A 10966-nucleotide genomic window follows, 5' to 3' on the forward strand; every position below is an offset into this window, starting at 1 on the left:
GCCACACAAAACCAGTAATTGCCTGGCACTTTACAGTGGGGAAATGTTTTCTAATCAATCAAACTAATCATGGTATATTATTGGGGGGGGTCAAATTGAACTGTTTCTAATATTGACCCACCCGCCCCACCCCAACTTTCACACCTGGCTGAGGCTGTGTTGTGACATGGCAACATTTCAGTATTAACCTTGCCAAAGCGACGGTTTCACAGACCATACTCCTACAAAAATCAAAACATATATATCATCAATTGCTTTTAATTTAAGTGCTTAACAATCATTTAAATCATGTAGTAATCATTTAAATCCTTAAAAAATATTTTATATCATCCGCTAGCGAAGGACTATATTTGAGGACAATCAGAACAGACATAGTAAATCTATTAGAATCAGAATTGAGTAATTTAGCGATACACAACTAACATCCAGGGAGCATCGTTAAGACATACAGTGCCTATAGAAAGTCTACACCCCCTTTCAATGTTTTCACCTTTTGTTGCCTTATTATGTGTAGATCCTTATTATTGATCTACACATCCTACCACACAACTACCAAGTGATAAAAACACTCAGGATTTATAAAATAAAAATGGAAATATCTTGGTTGGATAAGTGTCCACTCCCCTTGTAATAGCAATCCTAAATTAGCTCAGGTGTAACCAATCACCTTCAACATCACACACAAAGTTAATTGGCCTCCACCTGTGTGAAATTGTAGTGATTCACATGATTTCAAGATAAATTCAGCAGTTCCTGTAGTTTTCCTTTGCTGGGTAGTGAATTGAAAAGCAGACATTCAACCATGAGCACCAAAGCTTTAAAAAAGAACTCCGGGAAAAAGTTGTGGAAAGGCACAGATCAGGGGATGGATATAAAAATATTTAAAAGGCCTTGATTATCCCTTGGAGCACGGTCAAGACAATTACTAAGAAGTAGAAGGTGTATGGCACCACCAAGACCCGGCCTAGGCTGTCCCTCCAAACTGGATGCCCGAGCAAGTAGGAGACTGATCAGAGAGGCTACCAAGAGTCCAATGGCAACTTTGAAAGAGCAACAGGCTTTTATGACCAAGACTGATCAAAGTCTGCATTTGACAACAGTATCCCAAGCACTCTACAAATCTGGCATGTATGGTAGGGTGGCAAGAAGGAAGCCATTACTCAAGAAAGCCCACTTTGAATCCCGTTTGAAGTATGCAAAAAAATAGTAGGGAGATTCTGTAGCCATGTGGCAAAAAGCTTTGGGTCTGACAAAACTTAAATGGAAATGTTTGGCCTAAATGCACAGCGTTACGTTGGGCACAAACTCAACATGGCACCACCCAAAGAACACCATCCCTAATGTGAAGTATGGTGGTGGCAGCATCATGTTATGGGAATGTTTCTCATCGGCACTTATCAGGATAGAAGGGAAAAGGAATGTACAGAAAAGGAATGTACAGAAAAGCTGAAAATGGGGCGGAAGTTCACCTTTCAGCATGACATGGACCCAAAGCACACAGCCAAAGCTACAGTGGAGTGGCTAAGGAATAAAAAGGTAAATGTCCTTGAGTGGCCCAGTCAGAGCCCAGACCTAAATCCAATTGAAAATTTGTGGCATGACTTGAAGATTGCTCTCCATCAATGCTCCCCAAGGAACTTGACAGAGCTTGAACAGTTTTGTGAAGAAGAATGGTCAAATATTGCCATATTTAGGTGTGCAAAGTTGGTAGAAACCTATCCCAACAGACTCACAGCTGTAATTGCTGCCAACTGTGCTTCCACCAAGTATTAACTCAGGGGGGTGAAGACTTATCCAATTATATTTCAGTGTTTAGTATTTTTAATACATACTTCTTAACACAATTTAAAAAGAAATCCCCTTAAAGGTGTGGAGTATAATGTGTAGATAAGTGGAAAAAATCCTTGTTTAAATGCATGCACTGACACAACAAAATGTGAAAAGTTCAAAGGTGTGTAGACCTTTTATAGGCATCTTCTAATCTAAAATAAGGGTTAGTGGCAATCACTACTCTCCCCTAAAGCCACGCCCTCTCTCTCTGCGCCCTCCCTTCAAACACGTCCTCTTTCTCTTCCCTCTCATTGGTCCTGGGGGTTGGTGCTGACCTCTGATAGGCTGATGGTCAGAGTTGTAGGTGTTTCCCTCCAGGAGGACGTCTCCAGTGGTGGAGTAGATGGCCTTGGACCAGGTCAGCAGGTTACCAGGGGTGTAGTGGTAGTAGCTTGGGTTGTAAAGCCACCCAGACATGTAGTCCAGTATCCAGCCCGAGGAGAGGACTCTGTCCCACATTTCCACGTCAGTTACCTGGCCCTCAAACTGATACACGTTCAGGACAGGAGGTTCACTGGTCATCTACACACACATACAAATACAATCATTAGAATAAAATTTGACAAATGCACACACTCATTGTCTACATTTTGCTGAATTACTTCAGGAAATACTCAGGAGTATTTTTGAGAAATACTGAAATGTGTCTTCTGCCTTTCCTTACTACCCACGACTCACGTTAAGAGGCACAGGGCCAGCTGCGGTGCACTTACGGTGCCTTCAGAAAGTATTCACACCCCTTGACTTTTTCCACATTTTGTTGTGTTACAGCCTGAATTTTAAATTGATTAAATTGAACTTTTGTGCCACTGATCTATACACAATATCCCACAATGTCAAAGTGGAATGTTTTTGTAGACATTTTCACAAATTAATAAAACATTTTAAGCTGAAATGTCTTGAGTCAATAAGTATTCAACCCCTTTGTTATGGCAAGCCTAAATACATCCAGGAGTAAACATTTGCTTAACAAGTAATATAATAAGTTGCATGGACTCTGTGTGCAATAATAGCGGTTAACATGATTTTTTAATGATTACCCCATCTCTGTACCCCACACATACAATTACAGTGCCTTCGGAACGTATTCAGACCCCTTGACTTTTTTCACATTTTCTTACGTTACAGCCTTATTCTAAAATTGATTTTAAAAAAATATCCTCAGCAATCTACACACAATACCCCATAATGACGAAGTGCAAACTAGTTTTTAGAAATGTTTGCAAATTTATAAAAAAACAGAAATACTTTATTTACGTAAGTATTCAGACCCTTTGCTATGAGACTTGAAATTGAGCTCAGGTGCATCCTGTTTCCATTTATCATCCTTGAGATGTTTCTAAAACTTTATTGGAGTCTACCTGTGGTAAATTAAATTGATTGGACATGATTTGGAAAGGCACACACCTGTCTATATAAGGTCCCACAGTTGACAGTGCATGTCAGAGCAAAAACCAAGCCATGAGGTCGAAGGAATTGTCCGTAGAGCACCGAGACAGGATTGTATCGAGGCACAGATCTGGGGAAGGGTACCAAAAAATGTCTGCAGCATTGAAGGTCCCCAAGAACACAGTGGCCTCAGTCAAGTATTGAATTTCAAGCACAGATTCAAGCACAAAGACCAGTGAGGTTTTCCAATGCCTCGCAAAGAAGGGCACCTATTGGTAGATGGGTCAAAATAAAATAAAATGCAGACACTGACCATCCCTTTGAGCATGGTGAAGTTATTCATTACGCTTTGGATGGTGTATCAATACACCCAGTCACTACAAAGATACAGGCATCCTTCCTAAGTCAGTTGTCGGAGAGGAAGGAAACCACTCAGCGATTTCACCACTAGGCCAATGGTGACTTTAAAACAGTTACAGAGTTTGATGTCTGTGATAGGAGAAAACTAAGGATGGATCAACATCATTGTAGTCTGTACAGAATAGGAAGGAAGTCTGTACACAGAAAAAAAATATTCCAAAACATGCATCCTGTTTGCAATAAGGCACTAAAGTAACACTGCAAAAAATGTGGCAAAGAAATTTACTTTTTTTCCTGAATACAAAGCGTTATGTTTGGGGCAAATACAAAACAACACATCACTGAGTACCACTCATCGTATTTTCAAGCATGGTGGTGGCTGCATCATGTTATGGATATGCTCGTCATCGGCAAAGACTAGGGAGTTTTTTTGTTGTTCATAAAAATAAATGGAATAGAGCTAAGCACAGGCAAAATCCTAGCGGGAAACCTGGTTCAATCTGCTTTCCAACAGATACTGAGAGACAAATTCACCTTTCAGCAGGATAATAACCTAAAATTCAAGGCCAAATATACACTGGAGTTGCTTACCATGACTACATTGAATGTTCCTGTGTGGCCTAGCTACAGTTTTGACTTAAATCAGCTTGATAATCTATGGCAAGACATGAAAATGGCTCTCTAGCAATGATCAACAACCAACTTGACAGAGCTTGAAGAGTTAAACAATTATAATGGACAAATATTGTACAATCCAGGTGTGCAAAGCTCTTAGAGATTTATCCAAAAAGACACTCAGCTCTATTCACTGCCAAAGGTGATTCTAACATGTTATTTTTCATTAATCTTTGACATTACAGAGTATTTTGTGTAGATCGTTGAAAAAAAAGACAATTACATCCATTTGAATCCCAATTTCTAACTCAACAAAATGTGGAAAAAGTCAAGGGGTGTGAATACTTTTTGAAGGCACTGTATATCTCCCTCTCTCTCACCTATCCTCCCCCTCCACCTGTCTACCCCACTCTCCTTTCCCCCGTCTCCCCCTCTTTGTTCTCTTCCCTGTCTCTCCACTCTCTCCTCTTACCTGGCCAAGCACTCTCTTCCTGACGCTGACAGTACCGCCCCTCCACACCTGGGCCACACCCGTCTCTGTTTCCCAAGTAACACACAGGCTGGTCCAGGGGCGGGGCTCTATGTCTGTGATGTACTTCGAGAACAGCCTGTAGGTGCTGAAGGACTGGCGGGAGTAAAGGGTGGATAGGCGGTCCTGCCCGTTACGCCTTTCCAGTAATAGGTTCCAGTTGTACCCCTGAGTGAGTCTGAAGAAATTAGGACTAAAGCCCTCCTCGGCCATGTAACGCAGACACACAGTCAGAGCAGAGAGAGAGGGAGAGGAGGTAGTGTAGGGATATGAGGTGTATGGAGAGGAGGGTGAAGGAGAAGTGGAAGGAGAAGGAGAGGTGTAGGCAGTGGGGGAGGGAGAGGAGTAGGGAGAGACCACGTCTGTGTACATGGTGAATCCCCCGCCGGTCGACACTGTAAACATTCGACCACGCAGGTCTGTGGTGGGGCCTGGGGCGGGGGGCAGAGAATCAATCAATCAATCAACAATCAATCAACCAATCCATCAATCAATCCAATATTATGTATAGCCCCATTATAAAAGTAATTTGTCACAGAATTCTTCAAAGAACCCAGACCTAACCTCTGTAGTATCTGTGGCTGTGTGTGTGTATGCATGCAGGTGCCCAGACAACAAACATTCCCACAACATTAGAGAACGTTCTATTTTTCATAGAAATGTTCCTGTGAGGTGCAAGTAATGTTTCTAAGAGACCATTCCCTTAATGTCAAATAGAACTTACCCAGAACATGGTTACCATGTTCTCAGAACATAAGATATTAATGTTCTAGACACGTTTCATGGGAACATTGCAAGTACATTCAAATGTCTAGTTCAGTGGGTTAGGAGAATATTCCATCAACGTCCCACCAAACATACACAGAACATGGTTGCCATGTTCTCAGAATATAATATATTAATGTTCTAGACACATTAAATAAGAATGTTGCAAGAACATTCATGTGTCCAGTTTTCTGTGGGTAAGGAGAATATTCCATCAACGTCCCACCAAACATACACAGAACATGATTGCATGTTCTCAGAATATAAGATATTAATGTTCTAGACACGTTTCATGAGAATGTTGCAAGTGTGTTCAGGTGTGTTGGCCGCGTCCACTAATTGGCCACACCTGATCTTAATGAGTCTTTTGAAATATGGTCTGTTTGAATAGACTAAAATTAACAGCTTAGTATGAGTTAAAAAAACATGGTATGCTAGCTCCATCCTGGTGGCGCAGTGGACTCATTCCATGGATAGAGAGCAGAAGATCATAGGTTTGAATCTCACTGACGCCATGCAGCAATACAAAATTAAATGTGTTTGCATGATTAATGCCTAAGCAAATTAATTTCCACGTGTTCTATCTGTGCTTGGAGTTCGAAACGGTTAAACTAAGCTATAACAGAGTTATTAAAAGCTCTCAGAACGTTATTTAATTACCTTCAAATAATTATCAGAATGTTAATAAAACCTCAGAGGAAAACTTTCAGGGAAACATAGAAAAACATTCTCGGAACCTCCCTGCAACCTAAAAATGTATGTTCCCAGATGTTCTCAGAATGTTAAATAAAAAAATAAAAATGACGGTCAGGAAACTTATGGCTTCGATCTCAGAACCAATGGGAAACCAAAAACCTACCTTCCCACAACTTCCAAGGAACAAAATCTGCTAGCTGGGGTGTGTGTGCGTATTTGAATGCTGTACCTGAAGGGGTTGTATAGGGCGATGATGTTGTTCGGTATCTTGCCCCAGTTCGGCCCAACGCCGACAGCAGCACGAGAGCGTTAAAAAGCACGGAAATCATCTTCATCTTCTCGAGCCAGACGCTCCGGCAGTGTGAGGAGTACTAGAGAAGTAAAATTCTAAGAGTGAGAACGGCCCCCAACAGCATATGGGTAGGCCTATGGGTTTCATTTCCCACTTACTGAAGAGTTTCAGTTCTGCAGAAATGTCACGCTAATAGTATTTTTTAGGCTGGCTGAATTAGCCCCACAGTCATACTGCACAGTAGTCACGATAACACAGTAGCCTAATAGTATATATATGATTATTATTTGACCATGCTTGTCACTTATGAACATTTTTGAACATCTTGGCATGGTTCTGTTATAATCTCCACCCGGCACAGCCAGAAGAGGACTGGCCACCCCTCATAGCCTGGTTCCTCTCTAGGTTTCTTCCTAGGTTTTCGCCTTTCTAGGGAGTTTTTCCTAGCCACCGTGCTTCTACACCTGCATTACTAGCTGTTTGGGGTTTTAGGCTGGGTTTCTGTACAGCACTTCGAGATATTAGCTGATGTAAGAAGGGCTATATAAAATAAAATTGATTGATTGATATATCCAAGATGGCGTAGTAGTGCAGTCCTGTTTTTGTCGTGTGTCTGTAAATAGCCTGTAAATACCCTGTTTTTTTTTGTATTTTTGGTACATATTTCCCTATCAGACTTTTCATCCTTCTACAAAATATACTTTCCTGCAACCCGCCTCACTCAATGTGGAACGGATTCTATTATTGACTTACAGTTTGGGAAAAAAAGTATTTAGTCAGCCACCAATTGTGCAAGTTCTCCCACTTAAAAAGATGAGAGAGGCCTGTAATTTTCATCATAGGTACACGTCAACTATGACAGACAAATTGAGAAAAAAAAATCCAGAAAATCACATTGTAGGATTTGTAATGAATTTATTTGCAAATTATGGTGGAAAATAAGTATTTGGTCACCTACAAACAAGCAAGATTTCTGGCTCTCACAGACCTGTAACTTCTTCTTAAAGAGGCTCCTCTGTCCTCCACTCGTTACCTGTATTAATGGCACCTGTTTGAACTTGTTATCAGTATAAAAGACACCTGTCCACAACCTCAAACAGTCACACTCCAAACTCCACTATGGCTAAGACCAAAGAGCTGTCAAAGGACACCAGAAACAGAATTGTAGACCTGCACCAGGCTGGGAAGACTGAATCTGCAATAGGTAAGCAGCTTGGTTTGAAGAAATCAACTGTGGGAGCAATTATTAGGAAATGGAAGACATACAAGACCACTGATAATCTCCCTCGATCTGGGGCTCCACGCAAGATCTCACCCCGTGGGGTCAAAATGATCACAAGAACGGTGAGCAAAAATCCCAGAACCACACGGGGGGACCTAGTGAATGACCTGCAGAGAGCTGGGACCAAAGTAACAAAGCCTACCATCAGTAACACACTACGCCGCCAGGGACTCAAATCCTGCAGTGCCAGACGTGTCCCCCTGCTTAAGCCAGTACATGTCCAGGCCCGTCTGAAGTTTGCTAGAGTGCATTTGGATTATCCAGAAGAGGATTGGGAGAATGTCATATGGTCAGATGAAACCAAAATAGAACTTTTTGGTAAAAACTCAACTCGTCGTGTTTGGAGGACAAAGAATGCTGAGTTGCATCCAAAGAACACCATACCTACTGTGAAGCATGGGGGTGGAAACATCATGCTTTGGGGCTGTTTTTCTGCAAAGGGACCAGGACGACTGATCCGTGTAAAGGAAAGAATGAATGGGGCCATGTACCGTGAGATTTTGAGTGAAAACCTCCTTCCATCAGCAAGGGCATTGAAGATGAAACGTGGCTGGGTCTTTCAGCATGACAATGATCCCAAACACACTGCCCTGGCAACGAAGGAGTGGCTTCGTAAGAAGCATTTCAAGTGATAGTGTTTGGGATCACTTGAAATCCGACCATCACCCCTGGTGAGACAAAACCGTGACTCGTCAGTGAAGAGCACATTTTGCCAGTCCTGTCTGGTCCAGTGACGGTGGGTTTGTGCCCATAGGCGACGTTGTTGCCGGTGATGTCTGGTGAGGACCTGCCTTACAACAGGCCTACAAGCCCTCAGTCCAGCCTCTCTCAGCCTATTGCGAACAGTCTGATCACTGATGGAGGGATTGTGCGTTCCTGGTGTAACTCGGGCAGTTGTTGTTGCCATCCTGTACCTATCCAGCAGGTGTGATGTTCGGATGTACCGATCCTGTGCAGTTGTTGTTACACGTGGTCTGCCACTGCGAGGACGATCAGCTGTCCATCATGTCTCCCTGTAGCGCTGTCTTAGGCGTCTCACAGTACGGACATTGCAATTTATTGCCCTGGCCACATCTGCAGTCCTCATGCCTCCTTGCAGCATGGCTAAGGCACATTAACACAGATGAGCAGGGACCCTGGGCATCTTTCTTTTATTGTTTTTCAGAGTCAGTAGAAAGGCCTCTTTAGTGTCCTAACTTTTCATAACTGTGACCTTAATTGCCTACCGTCTGTAAGCTGTTAGTGTCTTAACGACCGTTCCACAGGTGAATGTTCATTAATTGTTTAGGGTTCATTGAACAAGCATGGGAAACAGTGTTTAAACCCTTTACGATGAAGATCTGTGAAGTTATTTGGATTTTTATGAATTATCTTTGAAAGACAGAGTCCTGAAAAAGGGACGTTTATTTTTTTGCTGAGTTTATATTGTGTAGAACTGACATGCCTCTTTGACATGCCTCTTTGACATGCATAGTAAGGCATAATTTCAGATCTATTTATGGCATTTATATCTGCAATGTCCAGTATGTGGCTGAACTCTCCTGAACACGACCCGGTTGTCTGTGTGAGGTGCAGCGCCTATTCAAGCCACTATAGATTAGTGTAGTGTCTGGACTGTCCTGCCTTTACCTGCACTTCAGGCAACGAGGGAAATGGACCTGTTTGAACACTTGTAACATGCAACCCTCCTTATTCTCTTCACTGATCCCAACAGAGTTGTAATAAACAAGGATTCAATTGCATACTGTAGTGGGCTAACCTCGTACCCAGGCTGGTGGATAAGACGAGTAGCTGTTATCCTGTTGGAATAGGATCAATGATTACGTCAAGCAGGAGGGGGGAGATGCATTTTGAAGTCACACACACCTCAAAACCTTCCTGCCTGCCTGGTCTGATGCTGTTTTCCAGGCTATATACAGTGAGGGAAAAAAGTATTTGATCCCCTGCTGATTTTGTACGTTTTCCCACTGACAAAGAAATGATCAGTCTATAATTTAATTGTAGGTTTATTTGAACAGTGAGATACAGAATAACAACCAAAAAATCCATAGAAACGCATGTCAAAAATATTATATATTGATTTGCATTTTAATGAGGGAAATAAGTATTTGACCCCCTCTCAATCAGAAAGATTTCTGGCTCCCAGGTGTATTTTATACAGGTAACGAGCTGAGATTGGGAGCACACTCTTAAAGGGAGTGCTCCTAATCTCAGTTTGTTACCTGTATAAAAGACACCTGTGTCAGAGTGTGGTGGGTGGAATAGTAGGAATCAGGTGCAGGAAACCAGGAGGACTTCAACAGATCTTTACTAGAGTCCAAACACAAAATAGGTCGCCAACCCAACCGGGTGGCGCGAACAATTACGCACGAAAACAACAGTGCGGTAACAACAAGAAAAGCGCACGCAGTGCGAGCTCTCGAAACACAATAACGAGAGAACCAAACACGAAGAGGCAAGCTGACATTCACAATCACGCATAACACCTGACCCAAACACACGAAACTAAATAAGGGAACAATTAAGACACAAATAAGGGACAGGTGTTATGAACAGACAAAACCAAATGAACATGAAACATAGAACGGTGGCAGCTAGTACTCCGGAGACGACGACCGCCGAAGCCTGCCCGAACAAGGAAGAGGAGCAGCCTCGGCCAAAACCGTGACAGTACCCCCCCCTTGACGCGCGGCTCCAGCCGTGCGCCGACCCGGAGCTCGGGGACGACCCGGACGACGCGGAGCAGGGCGCGCAGGATGACCCCGATGGAAATCGGTCAGTAGGGACTGGTCTAATACATTTACATTTACATTTACATTTACATTTTAGTCATTTAGCAGACGCTCTTATCCAGAGCGACTTACAGTTAGTGAATACATATTTTTTTATACTGGCCCCCCGTGGGAATCGAACCCACAACCCTGGCGTTGCAAACGCCATGCTCTATCAACTGAGCTACATCCCGGCCGGCCATTCCCTCCCCTACCCTGGACGACGCTGGGCCAATTGTGCGCCGCCCATGAGTCTCCCGGTCGCGGCCGGCTGCGACAGAGCCTGGATTCGAACCAGGATCTCTAGTGACACAGTTAGCACTGCGATGCAGTGCCTTAGACCACTGCGCCACTCAGGAGTACAATACGTCCCTCCTTGGCACCCAGCACCGCTCCTCCGGGCCGTACCCCTCCCACTCCACGAGATATTGAAGACC

The 10966-nt window shown here is 43.1% G+C and overlaps 1 protein-coding gene across 1 annotated transcript; it reads right to left on the reverse strand.

The window, feature by feature from the left end:
- Positions 1–242: 242 nt before the first annotated feature.
- On the reverse strand, positions 243–6579 carry LOC311100305 (C-reactive protein-like). The gene is made up of 3 exons (XM_084141167.1): positions 6414–6579; positions 4667–5154; positions 243–2352 (listed from the first exon to the last, which is right to left on the reverse strand). The coding sequence occupies exons 1-3, from the start codon at positions 6517–6519 to the stop codon at positions 2008–2010; spliced, it is 939 nt and encodes a 312-aa protein (XP_083997293.1). The 5' UTR covers positions 6520–6579; the 3' UTR covers positions 243–2007.
- Positions 6580–10966: the final 4387 nt, after the last annotated feature.

Source organism: Coregonus lavaretus, assembly GCF_964263955.1.
Source record: "Coregonus lavaretus genome assembly, chromosome: 24".
NCBI classification, from domain to species: domain Eukaryota; kingdom Metazoa; phylum Chordata; class Actinopteri; order Salmoniformes; family Salmonidae; genus Coregonus; species Coregonus lavaretus.